The sequence below is a fragment of the Ruditapes philippinarum genome, unplaced genomic scaffold (genome assembly GCF_026571515.1).
Source record: "Ruditapes philippinarum isolate M1 unplaced genomic scaffold, ASM2657151v2 ctg76_1_1_1_1, whole genome shotgun sequence".
NCBI classification, from domain to species: Eukaryota; Metazoa; Mollusca; class Bivalvia; order Venerida; family Veneridae; genus Ruditapes; species Ruditapes philippinarum.
This window is the reverse complement of record NW_026858000.1, coordinates 159351-186528: the sequence shown is the minus strand read 5'-3', so window position 1 is coordinate 186528 and position 27178 is coordinate 159351. Positions and strand designations below refer to the sequence as shown.

At 31.6% G+C, this 27178-nt stretch overlaps 2 protein-coding genes across 16 annotated transcripts in view; one reads left to right on the top strand and one right to left on the bottom strand.

Annotated features, from left to right (window-relative positions):
* The window catches only part of LOC132751747 (protein FAM228B-like), a 30450-nt gene extending 11231 nt beyond the window's left edge, over window positions 1-19219 (bottom strand). For 2 of the 11 annotated variants that reach the window (XM_060741966.1, XM_060741967.1), the window contains exons 1-5: window positions 8815-9070; window positions 5610-5771; window positions 4892-4987; window positions 1151-1228; window positions 133-330 (exon numbers count right to left, since the gene is read on the bottom strand). In XM_060741966.1, the coding sequence (XP_060597949.1) occupies window positions 133-330; window positions 1151-1228; window positions 4892-4987; window positions 5610-5771; window positions 8815-8922 (642 nt within the window). In that variant the 5' untranslated portion in view covers window positions 8923-9070. Of the gene's footprint in view, window positions 1-132; window positions 331-1150; window positions 1229-1912; window positions 1931-4592; window positions 4629-4891; window positions 4988-5609; window positions 5772-8814; window positions 9073-9192; window positions 9319-18810; window positions 18829-19077 lie in introns of those variants that run through there. The other 9 variants (XM_060741964.1, XM_060741965.1, XM_060741963.1 and 6 more) reach the window with 9 other exon arrangements.
* Window positions 9219-27031, top strand: LOC132751749 (profilin-4-like). Of its 5 annotated transcripts, none has more exons than XM_060741977.1 (6): window positions 9219-9349; window positions 23573-23701; window positions 24651-24785; window positions 25260-25365; window positions 26204-26248; window positions 26335-27031. In XM_060741977.1, the coding sequence occupies exons 1-5, from the start codon at window positions 9254-9256 to the stop codon at window positions 26230-26232; spliced, it is 495 nt and encodes a 164-aa protein (XP_060597960.1). In that variant the 5' UTR covers window positions 9219-9253; the 3' UTR covers window positions 26233-26248; window positions 26335-27031. The 5 variants fall into 5 exon arrangements, with proteins under 5 accessions (XP_060597960.1, XP_060597957.1, XP_060597963.1 ...); XM_060741980.1 differs by adding an exon at window positions 21926-21957 and having other exon boundaries at window positions 9285-9349; window positions 26204-27031; XM_060741974.1 differs by having other exon boundaries at window positions 26204-27031.
* The last annotated feature ends 147 nt before the right edge of the window (window positions 27032-27178 follow it).

Genomic DNA, 27178 nt, shown 5'->3' with positions numbered 1-27178 from the left:
GTTGAATACATTAGCTAATTCTGGACAGTTCTGAATTCAAAACCGGACAGGTCCATGATGCAAATTCATTGAATTTATTCACAAAATTGTTGCTTTCTGTTGTAATATTAATAAACAGTGAAAAATGCCAACCTTTTCATTTGTGAACTCGAGATATTGTCTATGAAGCTCGCGTTTTCTGCGGTCAACTTCTGGCCAATCATTGCTGTCCATTGCCTCTATAATCTTCTTCCGTAATGGTTTGTATACCCTCTCATTCCAGTTCTTATGCAATACCTCTTTCTTTCTTAAATCTGTCACATCACGATGGTTGATGTAATTGTCCACATCCTGTACATAAATATTTAGTGTCAGCATCAATAATAACTTGCCTATAGGTGGATAATTTGGTGTTTTAAAAGTACATGAAAAATTAGTATAAATATGATCTATGTCAGCTTGTGAAAAAAGATTGTAGCTTATCTGAACCACTTCCTGGAACTAACCAGCACTGGTGGGGCAACGTTGACATAGTGATCATGGTCTCAAACATCAGAACCCTTGTCTGACACCATTGTGTGTTTGAATCTCTTCAAGGGCTTTGAATTCATTCATGTGAGGCAGCTATTTTGGTGTTGGTGGCTCTACTCCGGTGCCCACTTATGATTGAAACAAGGGCTGTGCTGATTAAGTTAGATAATAACAGAGAACATTTTAGTGTATGAAGTTCCAACCAATCCAAGTAGTTTTTGAGATAAAAACTTGCATGAAGATACTTAACCGAAGTGATATGCTGACAAGAGTGGAAACAAAAACACACAAAGGAGCACCTGAGGTCTTACTCCACCAGTACAGCTGGAAAGTTGTCATACGAACATACAATGGATCCAACAAAACATAACGTAACAGTATTGATGCCTTATGAGGGTTATAATTATTATAAATCATAGAAGCATTATTTACTTATTTAGGGAATGTATTTCCTACAGCACATATGTGCAATCATACCAGGCTCTTTTCTGTCAGCAGCTTTTATTTGCGGTAGGGTGATCATGAAATCCCGAAAACTTTTATCAGAATATTGACAATTCATAGGTTAACAAGACTTAGTTCATTATGATTTATCTAAATTCAGAATGTTATGGGTTAATTCATTGATCAGCTATCTTACCCTAACAAAAGTACTTTCTGTTTGTAGTAAGGGACTATACAGTTGTCTTGCAGCCCTGGACTCTAAATCAGACTTTTCCTGTAATAAACACAATATTCAATTTTATACAATGTCATATAAACTGGAAAAATTAAAGTTTGTTCTTAAATTCTATAATAATTATCATAAAGTTACATCCAACTGCTATTTTTTAATTTTTTATTGTGTCATGTGACTGTCCAATATATTTCCCATACAGGACACTGTAGTATCCAATACATGTATATTATATGCTGGACAGTCTTGTCATTAATGTATATTTTAGCAATTATAAGAAATTAAAACAGTAACAATGGAAACAGAATAAAATACAGTAAAGTGAAATGATAACAGAATAAATTTATGAACAAGTTGAACAAACAGGTCAATTGGAACTCCCTTCCCCTACTCCCCATCCATCCTTGTCCCTGGGGCATTGTTAGGGATAGCAGGGAGAAATGCATATTCTTTCTAAAGTATGTCCAAACACATGCTGAGTCAATGTGGCAGTTTTATTAAAAAGCAAAAAAGCCGGGGATATGTCCAACTCAGACAATGGGGGCATTTAGCGGGGAATTTTCTATCTGAGTGTATTGGCATGGTGGGACCTTTCCTGGGGCTCTGATAATCAAAGTCAAAATCCCTAATTTTCCCCTGAAATGAGTGTGTGGGGGCTCTGAGGTTCCAATTGACTGCTTAAAACTTTGTATCATGTTAAAAGTTTTAAACAAACATAGCAGTTACCAATAGATGTGTTGTGACCTGCAATATTTAATGTTTATTTTAATCTTCATTAACAACACAATGCATGCAGCTGGGGGTAACAAGACAAAAAACACACAATAGGTAAGTCATGCTCTTTTTACTTTGATATTTACCATTAATCAGTATGTGAATCAGCAAATAAAAAGGATTTAAGCAAGTTAACTTAGCTAACATTATATAAAATTAAAAGTAGTTCTGGTAAAATGTAACTTATTTAAAGTACCATTAGACTGTTACTTATACCAGGCCTGTATACATACTTGAGATTACAGACTTCCACTCAATGATTTACTTTTTTACTTAATAACTTGAAGAACTTAATCTCAGTTCAAATATAACAATAATAAAATAAGCAACACTTTCTTTCAACAAAAGTTTGAAAAGCTTTTGCTTCTATACACAATAACTAAAGTAAACTGTTCCATTATTAACGACAACAAACATATTTGTACTTATATTTTATTGTTTGTACAACAAAGGTGAAGTATACAGGCTTGATATATGTGTCAGGGCTTTTTTCACAGTTAGGAAAAAGAGGCCTTTTCCTTAAATTTGAGGGGGAAATGATAAAGTTTTTGCAAAAGGGAAAGAAAAAAATTGATGTAAATTGAATTTTTCAGGGAAAACTGCATAAGTATAACAAATTTTCATCTGGAAAAATGCTTGTAAATGGCTGCTGCTAACTAAAAGGGGAAAAAAAGCCCTGTAGGTATTATTTCCTATCTAAAATAAACCTCACCTTTACCAATCTCTGAAATACATCATTACAACAATGTTACAGTACATGCATTTTAAACTTCATCTTATTCAATATCAGCAACTTTATTTGGCACTTTTTGTGACTATAACATTATAAACAACTGTATAGTGCTGGACACCAGCATTTGGTACCAAAACTGTATTAGATACAAATTATTTTACATATAGCAATATGAATCGGTTTGTAAAAAAAACTAGTTATGCTTATAGATACTCTCCAATGTTAACTTTCTATGGGTAATATTATAGCTTCAATGACCTTGACATTTACAAAATAACCTTGACAGTTCATTCAAGGGTCAACAGCAAATATATAAAATATATGTCATTTTGAAACGTAATATACATTAAGTGTTACAGAAGGATGGAAAGAAGGACAATTTATCGACTATTTGCTCGAAATTCTGTAAGCATAAAAATACTGTATTTATAATAAAAATATGAACATATATATATATATGATAATGAAGTATGTACTTAGTTGAATTGATATTATTATAGTTGTTCTAATACTGATAGAATTACATACTGCAAATTTACAATTTTGTTGCAAAAATTAACATTCTAAATTTGAATATATGAAATTATTTTAATGATATAATATTATCAACAATTGATATTAGGTCAGTAAAAAGAAAACTGAGAAATGAAGTAAAGCAATTTATACATAGGTCTAAAGGGTGTAAAGCTGTAAGTGGTGTGATATGCTGTAAACATTGTAAAAAAACAGTATAATCATGTTATTTCCATATTTTTATGTTCATGTCTTGTATGATTTATAACAGGAACTATCCAATGTTATTTATGCTGCTAATTGTGAATTATTAATTTATTTATAAAAGATATATAATAAAATATTCAACTGCTTTAACAATGTTTTTGCACAGTGCTTTATTGAAAAATTACAAACATCATTCTTTTTATATTGAGGTAGGTTTGTCGATATGTATCAAGAAGCAATGAATCTAATTATTTCAATGACACTGGCATCTTATTTAAAAGATTCAAATTCTTGGTAATGGTATCCAACCCTACTTTATATATAAAGTTTAATATAACAGCAAGTGAAACGATTTCACAATAATATTACAGTACTATTATCAGACAGATCCAGATATAAATCTTAAAATTAATTATAAACAGTGTAAAGCATAATCTTGAAATAAGTACATGCCTGCTCATCTACCCATATGCCCAATGTAGACCAAGATCAGCCAACACATCTATGTCATCTGATCATGGTCTACACTATTCACTAATTAAGGGCATATTTCAAAATTGTCCCTCACAAATGATGAAGGTTTTTTTTTTTATTGAAAAATGGACAAGTCTAAGATATTTAGGGTGGTCAGGGTTAAGTAAAGTTGGCCTGGATCTGTCTATTACATGATTGTCATAAGTCTATACTTAATGAAGACACCACACCTCTGGTTGCGAAAGAGCTAGAAATAGAAATGTTGGAAAGAGCATGTGAAATATAAAGTATGTGATAATATGAGCACCAACCCTTAGATATAAGAGACATTAGTTAAAGTTAAACCATCATCACTATTATGACTAAATAGAAATTTATAGAATCTGTTTTGAGTTATATGAAATTAGTAATAAAGTGAACTTTACAAGATATCTTATATATAGAATAAACCCATCCAAGCTGTTGTAAAATAGATGACAGTATGAAATAATTAAAAGCACATTTTTTTATTTTTTCCCTTTTATTTATTTTCTACACTTATTATGTTTTAAAAACCCGCCCCTAAATTTTCTGTCTATTTTGGGAAAAATTCCTCTGAAAATTTGGATTTTTTCCTCTGAAAATTGGGGAAACATTATTTCTTCAGCTTCTTAATTAGGAAAAAAATGTGCTTTCTAAAACTGCAACTTAGATATTTGTTGCTACCTCAAACTGATTTGTTATCGTGAATGGCACAACTATCTGAAAAAACATGAAGTAATTTACAGTGACTTGTCCCCAGCCTGAAACAAAATTTCTTTCACACAAAAAATGTTTTCAAACCAGTTCCCTAAATCACAACCAAATATTAAAAGAAAAAGAGTCAGAACATTTCCTACAATTGAATTCCTGACACTACAGAATACTAACCCAAAATAACCTTTATAAAAAAATAAATGTCTTTTTCATTTTCAAAGATTTATTATGTAAAAAAAATCTAGACTTTTACATCTACTTTATCTTACTTGTTCAAGGCATGAGATTTGACACTTTGAATTATGTCCAACCAAAAACATATCCTGTCTTGAATTATTAAAGTCCTCATTTGTTGAAGATATATCCTGGTATATTTAGGAAAAATAAGTGGAAATATATTTCTTTAAATGGTTTCATCATATTCCTGTGTGACTTTTGCAACTCCGTAAAACAGTATTACAAATACATATATTTGCAATTTTGCATAAATTTTGATGTGATGACATTTGCATTACACAAACATAGTGTCAGGACACGCTTAATGTTAGCATTACACATTAGGTGCATCAATGAAAAAGGGATTCTTTTATAGTGTAAATAGTTCACATTTCAGATATGTGATAAATAGAATATTATATTCATGTAGCTTCATTACTAAAGTTATTGAACTTGTTGGATAAACTTATATTTTGCTAGTATAATAAAAAATTATTTAACTTGTTCAATAAATTCAGTATTGAACCTACACTCATTCAATACCCTCCATTTAAGGAACAACAATGAATAAATACAAATTAACAAGAAACAGTCAATTTGTCTTTTGAAATTATAGCTCTATATACCGGTAATCATATTTTAAAATTATGAAATACCATATTGTTTAACATTACAAATCAAACAAATAAAATCCACTTCAAAGCAAATTGCATGTAAAACTCTGTTCCCAAAAAAACAACCCAAAAAGCTTAAAGTTTGGATGGTTTTTACCTGTAGAGTTTTGACTGTCTTTTCATTAAGCCAATGCTGAACCCTCATTGTCTGGCCTATAAGGCTGTTTGTATCCATGTTCCTTGACAAACTTCGTGATGGAGAAGGTGTAGTGTTGGGACGGGGAAGTCTTCTTCTTGCTGAAGTTTGTTTTGACACATTCTGTAAATTCATATAGACAAATTGAAAAATGATGAAACTGAAAAAAAATTCTAATATACCGTAGATCCCATAGCAGAGTTGAGAAGTAAATTCACAGCATTTTACTGTACTGGTTGGACAGATATCCACTAACACACAATTACAGGCGGTTATTGGCAATATCTTAATTATTGGAGTTTAATTACAATTTGACCCAGTAAACAAACTAAGGCTAGAAGATTTTATGCAACACAGCAAATATCAATGTAAATGAAACGAGTACTTTTATGACACCCTGATGGCCCCTGAATGAGGTACAACACCTTTCTTTTCCCCATGAGAGAAGATAAAATCAACACCTCCCTAACAAGCGCTGGACAGGGTGCTCTTCTATTTTTGTGCTTGATAGTATTGTTTTACTATCAAGCACAAAAATAGTTGAGCACCCTGTTAAACAAGAGCCTCGATAATGTACATGTAGGAACTAAAAAAAGCAAGATTTAATATTAATTCAAACAAATCCAGTCAAAATCTATGTCACAGTTATGGGTTTTGGATAGTGACCTCCGATTATTGCCATGAAGACATGTGTAAACCTTGACTAGTTTTAAAGATTGATGTTGCATCCAAATCTTAACAAAGAATTTTCTAAGTTCACACAGTCAAAATCCATGTCAGAGCTATGGGCCTAGAAAGTAATCTCCAATGAATAACTTGAGTAGTTTTGAAGATTATCATTGATGTTGCATGCAAAATATAATTAAGAATTTTTATTATCATTCTGTCAAAATCCATGCTAGAGGTTGGATGAGCCTAAAATAGTGACCTACTAATTTAATCTCAAATTTGTTTGTGATGTTACAAGCAAATTGTAACCTTTTCAGGTTGATGAGATATGATATTGTACAAGAATTAGTTGCATGCAAAACTTTAAACAAAGTGTTTATAAACCTGGCATCAACACATGGGTGATTAGTACACTCCAACTTTCCTTTATAGTCATTATAAAATTAGCTCACCCTCAAGGACAAACATTTATTTCTACACATTTCAAGTTTTGTAAAGAATTTTGAAGAAGTGAAGGCCTGTATAAAACTCATTAAAACCTACCTACCTACCCTCCCCTACCCTACCCCTGTCTGTCTGTTTAAAAAAAAGTGTCAGACATTCGGTCTGACATGAAGCCATGAAAATCTGTCAGACTAAAATGAAATCTGTCAGACCGAATGTAATTAATCAAAATCAAAGGAAAACTTGTGTTTTCTGCGACAAGGGATTAGACAGCCTGATTTTTACGGGGATGTTGTTTACAAACTTCGTAAGATCTTGGGTCATTGTAATTTTTCTGTTGTGTTTACTAAAATTATTAAACGTTTTATTAAAAGGGGTTATGACCCTACTATTTTAAGACATACCGCATGCTAAGTGTTCAACCCATTTACAGTTGAACGCTTTCCTCTTTTGATTACATCTGACAGACCAAGTGGGAGACTCTTTGATGGACAGTTCTTAAAGCCCTTTGGGACTGAATTGCCTTAATGTTTGTCTTCTGTCTTGCTTCGTAGGGCCCATGTAGGTGATTTTCTTGTTGCTCTGTCTTCCTTTAAGACATCGAGTACTTTTGTTATGGTCATTGGGTTTACTTTTATATGTTTCTACATGATCATTTTAGTGTTTTACTTATTTAACCTTTTGTAACCATAACAACTGTTAGAATTTCACTTGGCGGGGATTCATTTTATTTACACTGTCTTGTTTATATGAACATGGTGGGGCTAAGAGCAAGGTTTGGTGCACCATTAACCGGTTTAAACTCCCCAGCAGTATTTATGCTGCTGACCGTTCCAAGGCGGCGCCCGTCTGTGTTCCTCAGATGTATTTCTATGTTGTTTCATACTGTTTTGGTGACACTTGTGTCCCTTGTTGTTTTCTCGTCTACGGTAAGTATCTTCCCCTTTGCCCCTAGTTTTTATTTATTTTATTTATCCCCTCCCTTCCCCGGGTCCCCTTCCCCTGTGCCCTTTGACTTTATGGGCCTTTTATTCAATCATTTATTTGTTTCCTTTTATTTCCTTATCAGTAACTAATTATTTAATTTTATGCTTTTAGTAGTTAGCCTACCCATGCCCTTGTGCCCTGTCCTGTTTTTGTTTGGGGGTCCTCCTGGGCTCCTTGCCACTGGCTCTTGTTGCTTGGTCAGGTGGGGGTTGCGTTCATTGAAGGCTGCCTTTCCTTGTTGATCTTGTTTATAATATTTTGCATTTCTAAAATACTTTTCAGTATTAATTTTTTCGCCGTAAAAATCGGCAGTCCATACAGCGCATTTTCACATCCTTCCTGTCGTACACCAGCGATTCACCGACCTGCTTCCATTTTTCAATAAATTTTGTCTCAGGTTTATTAATTTCATCCTTTTACTGCTGTTCTGCGCTCTCCTCTGACATAAATTTTCGTTTTTTCCCACTCCCAGATTTGACACCTTTAGCGACGCCATTTTGTATACATGCCACTTGAATAAAAGCCAGACAGTCAGACCAATCCGGAATAAAAAATTGTCAGACATATCAAAATTTATCGGACCGACGTATTTCGGGAAGTCTGTCTATCTATCACAGGGTGAGTAAAATGTGCAGCCCGAACAGTTCTAAACTGTGACATACTCTCCCGCTTTATTGAAATTCGTCCTTGAATATCTCTGGGTTACAGAGCAGTGTGAATTAAACCCTAAGCTATATGCAGTCATGAATCTGAGACTCTCGGAATACCATTCCACGGCTCTACTGCTCGAGTTATCCAGCCACTTACACATCATTTTCCCTAATTTAAGTTAACAACCACCAATCAGTATTCAATGCTGAAATTTGTTAATTAATTTCATCTTAACAAAACTAAGATCAGCTCAAATATGCATCAGACAGTGTTGTCATGGGCTTGATTCCTTGCAAGACTTCCAGAAATTTGTCCATGCATGCTAAAGCAAAATATGAGAATCTATATTATGTCAGTATCTTTGTTGTATCTGTTGTGATAATTTTGCAAACATTAAATTTGTAATGTAACCTACCTGTGTTCTTATTTTATCATGATCATCAACAGCCAGTCCCTCAATGAAGCCGCTGTCATGGACATGAACCTGTCCACCAGACTCTTTTCGGCACAGCATAGATGTCATGATTGTTTTCTCCTCCGCCCTTCGGCGGTATCCTCAAAATATTAAGTTTACCTTAAAAATAAACCAATAAAATATTTCTATAACAGTAATCCAATATCAAAACAGACAGGTGGTCGCCATTTTTAAACAATGTGACGTCACATGGAGATAGCCCATAAACCTTCACATGCAAATGATTATTTGATCAATAACATACGCTTTAAAATTGAATATATTAAACGAAAAAAATAAAATTTAATTAATTGAATTGGAAATTAAACGTAAAATTACCCTATTGTCTCAAAGATCATGTATTATTTCTTCAAAATTCTACGTTTCCTTGACGATACAAATGCTAAAATTCTGTTTCCGGAAAAGGGACGCAACTCTACTCGACAAAAAAAGGCAGTGCTTGTTGATTGTTTACCTGTCATTGAATCTTGCTATTGTAAGTGTTATACAATCTGTTACAATAAATGATTATACACACGGAAGTCAAACGTGCGAATAGCTTTATCAGAAAAATCTGTGGGCCTTTTCAAATCTGTGCAGGCATGGATTTGAATCATGATGTCACTCACTCACTTTCTAGATCTATTATGATAACAAAAATCAGCTTAATTTTAAGACAATATGATAGAAATTGAACATTTTATTTTAATTGCGCTATATCTGGTTGCTATCCCTATTTAGAAGAATATTTGACACCCCTGTCCCGAATATCACACCATGGCCATCCCTTATGTTACAGGTTATTCACAGCAACTTCAGACTAATAAAAATTCTCATTCTTTCCTAGGACGGTATACCACTGGAACCACCTACCCCCTGCAGTTGCCCTACTCCCTACCCCAGAGCAGTTCAGTGCAGCCATAGCTTGCATCGAACATGCCTCACCCTAGTTTTCCAGCCCCTGTCTTTAACATTTTTATATATTCTTTTATCCTCTTTTAAACAACTCTTTGTAACTTTCTTGAGATTTTTGACATGCAGACATGTCTATGTCCCCGCGAGGGGTTTGAAATTAACGGAAGATAGATCTTATTGTTGTTATTGCCCTATATTCAAGTGTAAGCTATATTTCTGTTTTAAATATGCATTTATTTCCTTTTTACATTTTTGCCGACACGAAATGTCCTTACACCGTCGAAAATATAAGAAGCCAGGATACTGTATCATTTTCACTGGTAATTCGGTGAGCTTAAATTCAAAGACAAAATAATGTGAAGGCAAAGAACATATCACTGTCTGTCTGCAACTGGCAGTGCTAATTAGGCACTAGCCTGCTAGCTCATCGTGTGGAGAATTTGGGTCAGGCATGTGTATTGTAAATAATAAGTAGCCTTAGTTTCTAAAAATTAAATAATGAATTTCAAATGGAGTTTAATTAACTAGAATTACAAAATAACTGTATATTACAAATGTAAGTCATTTCTATTAATTTTACTTTTCACTAAGACAGTTTCATACTTTTGGTCTTGTGAAACCTAGACAGACTAGTAGACATTGCCAACAACTAGCCCGAATGGATTGTGGTTATCTGGTCCTGAAATTTTTGGCTGAATAAGGGTAGAAAGAATCATGTGCAATCGACGGAAACTATATCCAAGACCCTCAGAAATATCCGGGACCCTCACAATATTGGCTTTACTGACTGAGCTTACATATTTTCTCATTAGATATTAGATAATAAGTGAGCTGTTCTTTACTGTGATGCTGTATTGGAATTGGCCTGGAATTTCTTATTGGTGCAAAAAACACTTCATTGACTGTAGACTCTCAGTTGGCACCGATCCACAGGATGAGAAAAATGTTCTGCCTAACCAAGACTTAAACCTGTGATATTTAGAATACATTGCTGCATCTCTTCAGACTGATCTATCCGGTCACTTCCACATTTTCTCCCCAAATTAGTGAAATGTTCACCAGGCAGTGCGAGTACATAAATTTCTTGTTCAGGTTTAATTTATTTTCTTTTGGGTCAGAATCTCACTTTAGAGATGGATACCTGAAAACCCACAATATCTTGGTGTTCAATTAGTCAGAGAAAACGTTTTCCTTGAGACTTCAGAAAAGGCAATGGGTAAGGTATAAAACTTTGTAGGGTCATTTTGTAATATTTTATCATCTGTACATGTATCATCCCTACAAGGGAATGAAATTAATAACCAGAAAATGCTGGTCTCAAAATTAATGTTCTGCTATTTCCCAGGGTTGAGGGTTGCTGATATTACAAATGAACCTGTTGCGTAAGGGAATGTTAAATTTTTCTGCCATATTAAAAAGTATAATGTTTAGATATTTACAGCAATAATTTTTAAAATCAGTGGGAATGTCATAATGCCACAAATTCCTAATTACATACAATATTATAACAGTTTCAAGGCATTGTAATTAAAGAAGTTATTTTAGATATGGATCATACCAAAAGTGGAACTTACTAGGGCTGTCATTGAATATTGGGATATCGATATATCATCCAGTTTTCTAGGCTAACTTGAACTTTAAACTCTGTTTTCAAATGTCAGTGACAAAAATAACAGAAAAAAGAAAATTTCTGTTAGTTTGTAGTATTTGTAGTCTAATACATGCATGCATAACACCATGATCCCAATTTATAACACACATTTAAAGGTGTCTACTGTTAAAGTCGATGTATCAATATATTGTCGATATTTGTCTCTTGATATATCAATACAAAATTGTCCATTAATGACAGCCCTAGAACTTACCAAACTAAAATAAATCAAAAAAAATATTTTATTTGGTCAATCTTTTTGTTGGGGTTTTTGTTGTTGTTTTTTTTATGTGACTATAAAATCTTGTTCCAGGTACTTAGTTTGGTAAATAACCAGGTCACCAGGTAAAATAAAAAAAAAATTGTTAACACTTTTGGGACCTTGTCTTAATAAATTTGCTGAGAAAAGTCAGCTTGGGAATTTCAAGCTGCACGCCAGATGAGCCAAGATATTTCAAGAAATTCAATCTTTAGAAAGATGTATTAAGATCTTAAGAAAAGTAATAAGATTCGATATTAGATTAATTATTTACATGTTACGTGCGATTAGTGACTGATTTTGCAGTATCAATCACTATAATTCTACTGCTTTAGTCTAATGCAGTAAGAAATTTTTATGTATATTTTGACCTCTTTTTGGTAATTTACGTGGATTGTAAGTGCTGTTTGCAATTTGTAAATTACTTACTTTGTTCACTATACAGTATTTTACTTTTTAAATACATTTTCAAAATTTTCATGAAAATTAGCATGAATCTGGAGGTCAAAAACAGTTCATCTAAGGTCAAAAACCAAAGGTCACATCATGAATCTAGTGATCATATTTATGATAAAATGTTCATCAGAATGTGTCAGAATGATTAGATTTTGTCTTTTAAAGTAGCACGCCTCCAGATTCATGCTAATTTTAATGAAAATTTTGGAAATGTATTTAAAAGTGAAATATTATTGTGAGGTGAACAAATAAACTAATTTACATATTGCAATCAGCACTTACAATCCAAGAAAACTACCAAAAACTTGTCAACATATGCAAAAAATAACCCTTACTGTGTCTGTAAATGCAGTAGAAATATGGTAATAAAATACTGCAAAGTCAGTCTTAAACCGCACTCCACATGAAAAATATTACTTGGATCTCGAAAGTTTTGACCTTTCTTAAAATTTAAGTACATTTTTCTCAATATTGATTTTTCTCGAAAAAATTTTGCTCATCTGGAGGCGTGCAGCTTTAATGCAGTTACCAGTATTTCTAGGTCATATTCACAATATGATATAATATTATACAAATCTTAGCCAATCAGAGAAATGCATTTCAAAGGTATTTATAGATTATATAATAAAATGTAATATATATTATAATTATATTATCCAAAACCAAGTCACAAAATAATTTTTGTGTAAGTTCTACAGCTAGTACAACATGCTTAGTGCAATCAGCTGAGGAAGAACTCATTGTGGAGGGGTGTGGCAGGGGGAGGGAGAGATTTTGCAGATAAACACTAATAGCACTGACTAAGCCACAGCTACTGTTAACTTAAGAGAGTATATGTTTAAAATCTGTAAAAAAATATAATAAAGAAACAAATCCCTGCACAGTGTAATCGTTTAAAGTGATTTATGAAGCAGTTAATATATACATAATGCACCTTTATTGTTCCAAGAGATAAAGCTGTAATCCGATGTGTTTGAATCATAAGTATGTATAGTAATATTTAATCTACTTAAATCAGACATAACAATAGCCAGTTAATGAATCAAGGGATTGCTTGTGTTAACATCTAAAGAAATTGTTAATACATTTACAGTGTATATTAGTATATTTAATTTTGTATGGTTAACAATAGGTCATTCAATGGATTATTAATCATGATTTATTGTAATTGTTACTTGTGGAACTGTTCATTAAAGGATATTGTTAGTGAATAAGTGATGTGAATTCATTTTTATACAGTCAGAAAAAAAAAATTATTGGAATAATTTTTTTTTAATTTTATTTTTTTTTAGAAATAATAATTTATTTTTAATTGATTTTAATTTAATTTGGTTATCTTTGCTAAATTGTATAATGTTACAGATTTCACTAGAAGTTACATAAAATTTAGGCATTTTTTGGATGTTACTAATCAGATTAACATTTAAAATTTCATTGATATTAATTGTGTTTTTTTACAAATAAGTCATATATGCCTAAAAAGCTACTGAAATATTTGGAATTTTATTTTTAAAATCAAATTTGGAATTTTCAACAGTTTCTGTCAGATGGAGCTATCTTTGGTCTTAATCTTATATACAGTTGAATTTAATGCAGCGGAAACTAAAACATGTTTTATAGCAATATTTTATAGTCACTTGAAAGAGTAATTTATAACATACTTTCCTAGCAACTGCTAAAAGCCATGTGACAAGAGGGGCTTAAAGGAAGTCTTAAATTTATTTGCTATATTTGTTTATTAAAAAAGACAGCATAATAAGAATTCAAAGGGTTGAGTTAAATAATTTTTAATTTGTATACTGTAAACTGTTAACTGGCAAATTTAATTATGTACTGTAAACTGGCAAATTATAAACTGTAAACTGGCAAATTATATACTTTAATAAACTGGCAAATTATATACTTTAATAAACTGACAAATTAAATTGTATACTGTATTAAACTAACAAATCTTTTTATAGATTGATTTTTCTAAAATATTACTTCTATTACCGAAAAATTATTTCCTTTACGTAAAAATGTTATAAATTTGAAACTTTAGACAGATGTTTCAGTTTTGTTCAAAACCTTAATACTGATTCAAGTTACCAGTCTCCTCCTTTTGTAAATAAGAGCACATAAATCTGTAAATCTGTATTGGTTATAACATAGTTATATGCCCCTTTTTAACTAAATATCCCTTTTCTTTACTTACAAGTTTCTGAAACTGTTTTTATTTTGACTATTAGATGCTTGTAATAGTAAAGTGTTCAGACTTACAAACACCCTGTGAGTCTGTAGTTTAAGGGCTTTCAAAGTTTCTTGTTTTGCTATTGAATAGTTTCATCTTAATAACAATGGATAGTTTACAGAGATTCATTACAGGACCTGAGTTCCTTACTCAAACAACAAATCAAACACTGTATGAAAAAAAAACCAGCACTAAATCCAAAACAAAATTGACTTTGTAATTGCTGAATGATTTACTGACTTCAATCAATGTTATGTCTTTCTATAATACAGTAGAAAAACGTAAAGCTGTTTCAAATCAAAATGTCAATAAGGTTACCATTGTGTTGACCAGTAGGGAATGTTTGAAGTAGCTTTTCCTCTGTATAGTCAACATTTACAGTAAATCTTTCATTAGATAGGAATTGGAGATGATAAACAAATAGTTCATTCTCTCTCACACTATTTTCAAATATCTTCTGCCTGGATTTTCAATGTTTATACTTTATAGGGAGCAATAAAGAATTGATAAGAAAGAATTTATAGCTTACAAAGAGATTGACAATAGAAATATCAATTTTTTATGACTTAAAATACAAACTGAATACAATGTTGAAGAATCAGTTTAATATATGGATTTTATTTCTGGAGTGGAATTTTAGTAATATTAAGAGATGAAAAAGTGCATTTAATATCTATGTGATTCTTCTTTATAATTGAATCTGAAACATTTGTTGGAAAAATTAACAAATATAAGTCTGTGAATAGATATTGTTTCTATGTTTGTTAATGGATGAGATACATTTATAATATTTTATTTATGATTAATGTATCACAAATATAGTACTTCCAAAATCTGTATTCATCGACACATAGACAGATTTATAGCAACTCATTGAATAGTGAATATTATATTTTCTTTATTGATCCCATTCAGTAATGATATTGATTTGATTAGATTTTATTGATGCTTTACATTCAAAATGAAATAAGATGAATTCACATCAGTTTTCACTGAGTTCATTAATAATGTAAAGGGATTGATATTAATATAATGTGGAATACAAAGTGAAGATACAACTGAAAATAAATTATTGATACATTTAGACATTAGAAAGTAAATTATAGAGAAGTGTTTTTCTTGGATTTTAACCTATAAAAGATTGTATTGTAAGGATTTACCATACATATTAGGATAATGGCAGACTTGGACTTTGATACAAATCCAAGATACCAGAAAAATGGCCTTCCTGTAAGTATATGATAGTTTTTTTGTGCTCAGGTGACCTTTTGTGATAATTCACTGTCTGCCGCTCATCTCGAGTGACCTGTTTTGATCATTCATGTCTCCCATCTCAGGTAACCAATTGTGATCATTCATGTACCCATCTGTGGTGACCTATTGTGATCATTTACTGTCTGCAACCCATCTTTGATGACCTATTGTGATCATTTATGTCACCCATCTTGGGGGACCTATTGTGATCATTCATGTCACCCATCTTGGGGGATTCACTGACTGCTGCTTATCTTGGCTGACCTTTTGTGATCAGTTACTGTCTGCCACCAACTTGTCTGTTAGATTTAGGGGCTGTTCATCAGTAATTTTAAAGAACAACAGATTTTCTCTGTATTAACAGAATATTTAGTCGGCAAAAGAAAATAGCAAAAAATGGTCCCTATATTCTATTTTGGTTAAATGACCTTCACTTTTCATCAAACAACATTTCCTCCGAAACCACCAGGTAATTATTATTTTAAATTGATATAAATGTTCCCTGTGTGATCCTTTTTCAAAGTTGTTAAGAAATTGCATTCCATGCAGAGCTCTTATTGCCATGGCAACCAAAAGGAAAAAAGTTTAAAACACTTCTTGTTAAAAATGGTTTGTCAGATTTTAATTAAGATACTAAAAATGATCATTGGATGAACCTTTTTATAGATTGTTGTAATCATCTGAAATCATTGGAAAACCATATTTATAATGAGAAGATTTTGAAGAGCTTCTTGTTAAAAAAAGTTTGATTTTCATATGACTTCACTAAAATGATTCTTAGGTGATTGGTTTAAGGGATTTTGTTCCATTAAATGACATGGATGCTAGGGGCACGGTCTATTTCCCCTCAGACTGTAAAAATATTCTTCTCAAAACCTTTCAGTCGGGATTTTCATATAGTTCACAGAAATTATTATTTGGTGAACATCTACAAAGAATGTCCAAATAATTTTGATTTTTCAAAACATGGTCAGAATTGTCCAAATGTGTTCAATTAGGAAAACTTTGAAAATCCACTTTAAAATTACTTTTTGTTTGATTTTGTATTATTTCACAGAAATGATCTTTAGATATTGTTCAAATAATTTTGATTTGTTAAAAATTTGATATGGCCATTAGGCCACATTGTCCATTTTGCCAATATGTACATAAGGAAGTATTTGTAAATTATTTTGAAATAACATTTGTTTGCTTTTTATATTTCACTAAAAGGATTTTTTGGTCACCATGGGCAAAGATTATTCTAATTTTTGATTAATTGGCAAAAATCATGGAAGTTACTGAGTGGGGTCATTCTCCTTTACATGTATAGCATTATAAAATATGAAAACTTAAGATCAACAAGGAAGATAGAGCAGCATTAAGTAAATATTCCACTTGGTAATCTTTTTTTTTTAAAATATGATAATTGGTCTTAGGTGACTGTCTACCTAGATTGTAAGGCTGCAACTAATTCTACCAATGTGGTGAGGGTAGACCTAGATCAGCCGGCACATTTCTGCTGTATGATCATGGTCTAAACAGTACTGTTTACTTATTCTGAAATTTTCCCAAAAAATGATGAATGGTTTTGCCCAAATTGAAAGATTGACTGTTTTATTAATTTTGATTTGCCATAGAAGAAGGTTGTGTTTTCATGAAACTTTACCAATCACCTTGTAACCTCTCTTGAAGAATATACGGTCATGACATAGCCCTGTTTTGTGTGAATGTTTTTTTAAGTCATACTGACAAAATCATAGGTGAATGTCGCGTTTATAATTTTTTAGAGTCATAAAAAAAAAAATTTCATAAAATTTATTTTTGTCAATACTTATGATGTTTGGATGATGTTTAAGGGTTTTGGGTTGTAGAGGGGAAACGGGGGTATAGTGTAAGTCATGGCCATGTGATGTTCACCTGTGGACAAAATGTCATATGGTGATTTTTTTTCAAGCTATACTGATGGAGGAAGGCCCTTCATATATTATTTAAGGTTTATGTTGGCATGTACCCGTGTCTGCGAGTAGCTTGACAGCTACCTCAAATGACTCACAAATCTCTAAAATCTTTTGCTAAGGAATCTTTTGCTGTAAATGTGAATTTCTAGGCAATATTGTTGCTGTAAATGGTAGAGCTGTAAATCGGAATCGGTTGACCATACATTAAGTATTCATTTGTCTCCAGTGGACCTCACTGCCATCTTTCAACTTACATGTAAATAGATCCAAGTTAAGGTCAATGCTGCCAAAAAAAGAATTTTTTTTGGCCTCCTGGTGAGGTTATGTTTTTAACTTTGTATTTTGATACGGTTCTTGTTGTTACAAAATGATGAATGATTCATGTAATCTATTTCTTCACTGGACAATAAGAAATTTTTTGTTAAAAATTTTGAAACCCAAAAAAGACTTCTAGGATTTTAAAAGTACTTATAGATTTATTTATATCAAATACAAAAATGTCAATTCTTGAAAGTATTTATTTGATAGCTTTGGAGGTTACTGTAATTTGTTTCGTAACTGATCAGATATATTTCACAGATTTTCTGAAGCAGTCAGTAGAAATCGTGAAAACTGATTATTGTACTCTTTAGAAATTAATCGAATACGGTATAAATTGTAAGGCCATTTCATTCACTTTTGTCATCTAACGAAATAAAGGTGATTTTCAAAGACATGATTTTATCAATGCCATTAAAGGTTTTCATAACGACTTCTTTAATGTGAAGACTAACCTTCCGAAGAATATCAAAACTGTTTAAAATTACATTCAAGTATTTGTTTGACAACAATTAGAATATTTTCCAACATATGAACAAAATAAGTGTTGAAGTTGATATGAACACACGCTTTTAGTTAAAGATAAAGTTTTAAAGATAAAATATTTTCTTAAGATTTAAATATTAATAATTTGTTTGGAAAAAAAAAGAGAAGAAAACAAGACTTTGAAAGTTTTGATTTGAGTTTGGATTATTGATAAGAATGGAGTCAGATGAAGAGTTTGGATATGGTAGTAGAGTGAAAGTAAAAAGACAAGATATAGATATCATGGTATCACTTTTCCTGAATTATTTTTTTTGAACTTTATTTTATCAAAATTTTTTTTTTTAGTTTTTTTATTTTAGTGTTTTTCTCAAACTGAGTTTTAACTGTTAAGTACTTAAATGATTTTCAGCTGACATAATGATATGTTAAAGAAACCATAATTTTTTACCTCCTAAATTATATCCATATTGTACGAATGACCAACTATATTGTAAAATAAATGAGAATAAAATATATATTTTGGTAACAATAGAGTAAAGAGTGATGATCTTTTTATTATCAATGATTGAAGGACGATTCTATAAAGTAATTACTACACACACATGTGTCATTGAAATGCCTACAGAATAACGATTTTCAGTTTTCCTTTGAAGATTTAATGTATATGAATAATGCGTACAGTATTAAATTATTTCGATAAAACATTTTAGAATACCTTTTTGTAGATTGTCTGATTTGTTGGCTTTTGTTTTCTGCTTTTAAACCTAACCTACCGTCTCTTTTAAACATTGACAAGTCTGATGTGATGACGACTTGCTAATACAAAATAAACAAAATGTTTTCAATAAACAATTATGTAAAATCTTGATGCATTATCAAAGTTAGCTAAATTTTGAATGTCCTGAAAAGGCTGTTCAGTTAAATTAAATTTGAATAAAGGACATTGATTTTATAGGCAAGAGCAATTTTATTTGTGTTTCTAAAGATGACATTGGTAAAAACATTGAGGTCTCATTTATATAAATCTCTTGTATAAATACAGAGATCATGATAAACATTAGCCATAGGACTTCATTAATATAGATCTCTGGCAGTGACCATAAGATTTCGTTAAATATTTATTTCTGGGATAGACACAGATGTTTTCTTGTCCCCCGCCTTTACGAAGAAAAAAGGGGGATATAGAAATTGGCTCCGTCCGTATGTCCGTCACACTTTCGTGTCCCGTCCATAACTTTGTCATTTATCAAAGGAATTTGAAATAACTTGGCACAGATGTTTGTTATGATAAGACGATGTTTCATGCGCAACAACCAGACCCTACCTCCAGGGTCAAGGTCGCACTTGCTCATTCAAGGTCAACATTGTCTTTTTGAGGGTAAATGTCGTGTCCGTTCTATAACTTTCTTATCTTTGAAAGGATTTTGTAAATACTTGCCACAATTGTTCACAACAATAAGACGATGTGTCATGCGCAACAATCGGTCACCTACCTTCAAGGTCAAGGTCACACTTAGAGGTCAAAGTTTTATACAGTCTGTTATAGGGTATATTTTGTGTCCAGTCCATAACTTTTTCATATATCAAAGGATTTTGAAAATAATCGGCACAAAAAGTCACTATAATAAGACGATGTGTCATGCGCAATACCTGCATCCCTACCTCCAAGGTCAAGATCACACTTCGAGGTCAAAGATTAACATAGTCTATTATAGGGTATATTTTGTGTCGCTCTAGAACTTCTTCATAGTTTAAGGGATTTTGAAAATACTTGGCACAAATATTTAAAATAATAAGACGATATGTCGAGTACAACACCTGCAAACCTACCTTAAAGGTCAAGGTAACACTTAGAGGTCAAAGCTTGACATTGTAGATTTTTAAATTCTGTGTTCATTTTATTTCTTTAATAAATTTATTGTTGCACTTGAAGATCTAGCATTGATCATAATTTTGGACTAAAAGTCCTGAGATTCATACCTCAATCTTTTGAAATAGCACAATTTTATGCTTCATATAAAACTTCCCGAGGCGTGTGACGTTGGTAACACTGTTACAAATTCTTGTTAATACCAATTTCTGGTATAGACTTAGAGATTTTATTCATATAAATTTCGGGTATGGACATGGAGATTCTGGTAATATATATCTCTGGTGTAAATGCAGAGATTATTGTATTTTATTTAGTAATTATCATAAAACACAGAGATTTCAGTGATATAACAATTTTCTTGTTAAATGAATATTTAGCTTTTATAGTCATATAATATACACCAAATAGAAATTTGTAAGTGTGATATGGAGAAAACAACAACTTACCAAGAAGTAAATAAGTCAGATAGATAGACACAGTATAAAAAATTCAGAAAAAAGGATAAATATAAAGGTTTTAACCATAAAATATAAGTACATTTGTACATGGCAAAATTGATACCGTCAGTCTGTGTGTACAATATTTCATCCTCGAAGTTTCAAAAATCTATGGGGCAAGTAATTTGTACTAATCAATGTAGATATATAATTTATTTATAGACATGATACGATGCCCTGAGAAACAAGTATTTTTATTTGTTTTGCACATAAATATCATATTCATTTTTTACAACAATAATTAGTTGGGCTTGACTAGACGTAAAAGAACATGACAAAAACAAAAATGTAGTGCCTGAAATTCAATACTAGAAGTGTGTTGAAACAATGATCTTTGACTGAAGTGTTATATAGAAAAAACTGTTACAATGTGTCCATTTTAGACAAATGTGAATATTTTTGTCTGTCTTAGTTTCGTCAGTGCTGTCGGCTGTTTGGAGTTAAAAAACTAAAGAAGGATTTTTTTTTAAACTTCACTCTTGAGTTCATTCTAAATGAAAAATTTAGATACATGAAATTAAAAGTTTCGGGAAATTTAAAACAAAAATAAAGTGATTTGAAAAATTTACAAAAAATTTTTACTTTAAGTTTTTATAATTTTTAAAAAAGGGTTCAAAAAATTTGCCCATCTGTCAGGGTCAGATTTTAAATCTCGAGGTGGAGGTGTCCTATGGGGAACGACCTTTTAAGAGAAAAACCGTTTAGAATTTTGGGGGAAATGGTTTTTTTGCTGGTTTGAATTTTTTGGTAAAATTTTTTTAAAGGGCGGGAAAAGGTTTCTTATATTAAAGCCAAATTTAAAGGTTTAATTGTCTTAAATGATATGTAAAAATTTTTCAAGTTTTTCCCCCAAGGAAGGATAATTTTTTTTGTGATTTTTTTCCCAAAACTTAAATTGGATGAATCTCTTTGACAGAGTTAATTTTTAAAAGGCTTTTTCTAAAACCCCCCTTTAATTTTCCCCCAGCTTTATTTAAAATTTAAAAAGGCTGACTTTTTTCAAAATTTTCATTTCCCGGGAAAATTTCTTGAAAAAAAGATTGTTTTTTTTAAAGGATTTTAAAAATTTTTAAATCTATAAATAACTCAAAGATTGTAAGATAAGATTTCCTAATGATAGTGAAGATGACAATGAGGACTTTGATTGAAAAAAATATCATTAGTACCGGTATAAATTATGCCTTTTGTTTCAGAATAAAAGACGATGGCAGATCCATACCTTTCAGTAACAATTTGATTTTCTTTAACCCATTATTATTTTAATTTAATTTGTCTTATTTTCTTTTAGCTGTAGTACTGGTGATATTTTAGCTAAACTGACACAAATGCCAGAGTAAGCAATATAAGGATCGTCACTGTCCAGCATCTGTCTACTTTAAATGTTTCTAAAGAAAATTTTTTCACTTAGGGATAGTATACTAGTATTTTTTCACAAAGTCATGGTGTCAGTATTTTAAGTTTTCTAATGTTAAGGTTGATTAGTTTTAGTTTTCAGAATTCCACCCAACTAGTATTTTATTTTATGTTTTAAGACTATTTTCAATGTATGCATAAACTCCACATAAGTTGGAAACTTTTAAGTAGATTAGAAACATTGGTATGAGCCATATGTAGCCATTTTGTCTTCAATGACTTAAATTGTTTGTATAATCATTTTCTTCAATACTTAAGTTGTGATTGTTAAGCGGTGAGCACAAATTTTACAACACATTTAAAGTGGCCTTCAGCTTTCATTTTTGGTTTGAAAAACCAATTCTTTGTTGTTTCAAACTACGTATTTCAGTATTTTTATCATGAAAAAGTGCATCGTATTACTGTTGAGTCTTATTCAAAACAGCGTCACGATAGCTATTTATAGCCTGTCTGTGACGTTTGTTTCTAAAAATAGATTAGAAAGCGAAATGTCCATATTAATCATTTACATAGAGAGAGTGTAACGGTAGATTAGAGGTCTCGAGGGGTTTCCTTATTGTTTATGTATCTTATCAACAGCAAATTTTATTTTCCACTTTAATTCTCTTGATTTGACAATTATATGAAATGATTTATCTTGAAATAACATATATAACCTCTAAAAAACTGAAGGCTGCTTTAATATTATAACAAGAAAAACAATGTTGCATTTAGTCCATTAACTATTGGAACTAAAAGTGCCAGAATACAGCCACTTCTCTACAGTCTGACCTGGCATGTCCTTTTGATTTGATTTTTCCCGTTTTGTCACTCAGTATTCATTCGGCTTTGTAACTCATCTATTTTTGTCAGGATTCTCTCATGTAAGAGGCCAAAAGCCTAAAATAAGTATGGCCACATAATTTACTGCCAGTTAAAGCACTGAAACCTCAACGGTGAAAAGTTTAGATATTTAGAATGTAGCCTAACCTAGTGCACCTTTATCAGTGTTATTCAATTTATTAGGTTTTGGTTAAAACTTACACAATACAATAGTTTTGGTAATTTTAAGTAAAGGGAGGTAATAGATATTGAAAATAGAATAGTTAGTTTTTTAAATTCATCATTTTTTAAAGTCTTTGAGTATTTTGTGCATTTAAAGTTATGATAAGATACATAATTGTAGACTTCTATCAGTGCTCATGGTATTTAAAAACAAAATAAGAAATTTTATCAAATCTAACATTATTTTAAGATATGAAAAAAGTATGAGTGAGTTATATATGATAATTATATAATCAACTACTTGTAAAATGAATACATAAACATTTGTCCAATTTGTCTTTTATAAACATTGTATGTATTTAAGTCTGCAAGAATTCACCTTTGTCATGATATACTGTAGTTATAAGATATGTATAATTATATAATCACTGTATATGTTATAGGATGCTGTGAAGATGAATCAGCTGCAGAACTTGCTGCATGATGCCCTGATTTCCACGGAGCATGTTCAACAGTGTGCCATTGTTAGACGTAAAGATTGCTCAGTTAGAGCAAGTTCAGTTGGCTTTAATGTGAGTACTTAACCTTTAAATCATTATCAAAATCCATGTCTTGTAGACGTTACCTTTCTTGGGTTGTCACTATGTTTTATAATCCATCAATATAAATACCATTTATTATTCTTCATTCTTTGTGGATAACACAGGAAATGAGCCGTGTTTTAATGGTTTTACTTTTTCTTTGGCCTGTCAATGGGTGGTTTTCGGGGGAGTTACATAGCAAAGGATATGTCCAAGTCATTAGGCTTTACCTTGTGACTGTCCCTGCAGAGCAGAGCCTTGACCCGGGATGTTGATGTTTCACAAGTTAATGTCATCTCCTTCATTTTATATGGTTAAGACGGGGAGGCAGGGTTATTATTGACCAGTACAGCAGAGCTTAATAAATTGAAGATTTTACTTCACAACTTTACAGCCTGAACATAAATACATGTAATTATTATGCAGTTATTGCATTGATGCTATGTATTGATTAACAATAAATGTTTGTTGTTAATCTCAGTTGAAATGGAAAATGAAGATCATGAATACCTAAGCTTGAATATGTATGAACCTTTAACTTAAGTGAGTTCTTCGAAAACTAGCATCATTGCTTTAAACAGAAGTTGAATTTATAAAACCGTTGCTACTTTTTGCTCTATAATTAAGGTAAATAACTTTTCATAGCTTATTGTGATTTATAGCAGTTACCTACCTTGTGAGGGGCGTCCATGGCTGAGTGACAGGGACTTTGGATTCTTTCATGTGAGGAAGCTATCCAGCTAGCTTACGGAACGTCGGTGGTTCTACTCAGGTGCCCGTTCGTGCTTGAAATAATGCAATGAAGGGCACCTGAGGTTTTCCTCCACCAGTAAAGCAGGAACGTTGTGATATGACCTATACTGTGTCGATGTGACGTAAAATCCAAAACAAACTAACAAAACCTACCTTGTGCTGTAGAAATATTTATCTGGTATTTCAGCTATATCAGGACCAAGTACAGTTACTGCTAGATGCATTTAAAAATCCACCACAAACCAGGGAAGAGGGTATCTACTTTGATGATAGACAGTTCAAATGTGTACGTGCAGATAAAACTTCCATATATGGAAAATGTGTAAGAGTTATTTTCAAGTATTTTTTTCAAACTTGCTTCAGTTTTTGGATTAAGAATGGGCTAAAACCAAAGTATGATTCTATATCTACCCCTGCAATTATCTGCCCCTGTCATTACAATGATTATATTTTTGTATATTTATATTTTTGTATTAAAAAGAGATTGAATAAAGTATCGTCTTCTGAATTGACAAACCTGTGTAAACAACTCTGAGGAGTTTATATGGCATTGTGGTTAAGGTGTCTGCCTCTCAACATAAGGATCATGGGTTCAAGTCCTACTTAGTCACCGGCACTCTTCTTCATATATGATAGCAGTACTGGCCTGTACTGGTAGAAGAACTAAGCTGAAATCAATATTTGTAATTGAATGAAATGGTTGCCTGAAAAACATTTTGTTGAGGTATTTTCATAAATTTTGATAGGATTATGAAATATGCCAACTAATGTGAAAATAATGTTGTATGTATTTCAGGAGAGTAGAGGACTTATTCTGGTAAAAACACTGACCTTGTTGCTAATAGCAACATATACAGATTCCATGTTTCCTAGTGTATGCGTTGAAGCTGTTGAAAAACTAGGTAATTTATTTAAATCTTTTTAAGTGCTAGTGGCATTTATAATTGTCAGCAGTATCAAGTCAGTTCAGACAGAACATCTGTAAACTCTGACCAGACACACTACTGTAGGCAACTCAGTTTCAGTATTCATAACTCTTATACTGAAATCCCTTTAACAATTTATAGACTACTCCAAATTCAAGCTGGGCATATCCATTAGAAAAATACAAAGAGAGAAATGTAGTCCCTAAAGAACGCCTAAAACAGCAAAATTGCAAATGTTGCACTTTTTCATTATCCCAGGATCCGGTTGTTCAAAACATTGGTTAGTGTTAACCAGTTGTTAAATTCATTATCCGCTGGTTAAATTTTGTCAGTTGGATAAATTCTGTTGCTCAAAACTTATCCAACGGATAAAATGCATTATCCAGCGGTTAACTTTAACCAGTCTTATGACCACCGGATAATGGATAGAAGTGGATAGACTCATTAGACCAAGTCTGCAATTTTCAATTAATGATTCCCAGGGATCACCCTTTCTTCAGATCTTTCTTTTGTATAATCTGTTGGATTCATCAATATTATAGCTTACTGAAAACACCAAACTCTCCAAGGTTTTGGGAGCACTTTACTGTGCATGTCTCTTATAAACTTGTTCTTGAAATGTAACAGGCTTGCTTTATAACTCTTTCCGAGACTTGTTTGTTTGTCAGTATGAAATGACATTTCATTGAGATCTAGTACTCACGAAATCAAATTGAAAAATAATATAAAGTTGAATTTTATAGAAGTGATAAAAATGGTGTAAGAAATAGTTTTTTTTTATTATTTTAACATTCAATTATTTCATATATTTCAGCGGATTATTTCAAGGAGAAAGGAAAATGAAGTCATGAAGGACGAATTCATGTGAACTATAATCAAAAACTTTTTAACTTGATTGCAGAATACATTCCATGGAATAAACTGCTACATCTAAAGGATTTTAAAGTTTTAGTGTTCAAGAAATGTTAGATTTGATAGTGTTTATATGTCAGGACTTTATTTATATAGAAGTACTGATTGAAATGCTGTGAAAGAACTACATAGCAAAAATGTTTCCGTCTAAATGTGTGACTGCTTTATCTACAGCAAAAACTCTCATATAATTAGACAGTCATTACAGATATCTTACTTTGTTATCTGTGGTAGAAGATGACATAATGAGTACAGTTCATTATAACTTCAGATTTATATTTCATAGCTATGTTAGATCCTGAGTAATCATATTTCATGATCTGGGTCCAAGGTTATAAAGAAATTGCCCAAACTCAGATCTAAGGCATTTGATTGGTCAATAACTTGCAAAGAATGTAAACTGACCAATGAAAATCCTGAGATTTGAGATGGAACTCTGGAAGAAGTTCGAGTTTGGAGAATTTCTTTATATTATATAACCTTCTGGCCTGGAATGCATTTTTGTACATTGTTCTCTATGAAAAGAATTGTTTCCTTAATTCTGTAAAAAAAAGTTATCTCTATCAAAAGAATATTTTTCTGTGCCTCATTCTTTTTACATGAGTCATAACAATGTTGTTTATGGAATGTATTATTCAAATGTTATTTATACATGTATTATTATACTGTTCTTTACTGATTATATCATTTAATTGTTTATTTAATTATGAAATGTATCATTCCACTATTATTGTTGGACAGATTTATTATGGTTTACATATACACTTACACTTTTCAATATGAACAGTGGTATTACACTGCTTTTAAAAGAATGGACTAACACTGCTCTTTTAGAGTATGAACAAATTCTGCTCTTTATGGTATAAACTACATGTAT

Bases quoted from the DNA above. Each gene is read 5' to 3' on its own strand.
- LOC132751749 (XM_060741977.1), top strand. From the start codon at position 9,254: ATGCTAAAATTCTGTTTCCGGAAAAGGGACGCAACTCTACTCGACAAA. The intron at 23,702-24,650 runs GTGAGTACTTAA...CTGGTATTTCAG, and splicing joins CAAGTTCAGTTGGCTTTAAT to CTATATCAGGACCAAGTACA. The intron at 25,366-26,203 runs GTAATTTATTTA...CATATATTTCAG, and splicing joins TGAAGCTGTTGAAAAACTAG to CGGATTATTTCAAGGAGAAA.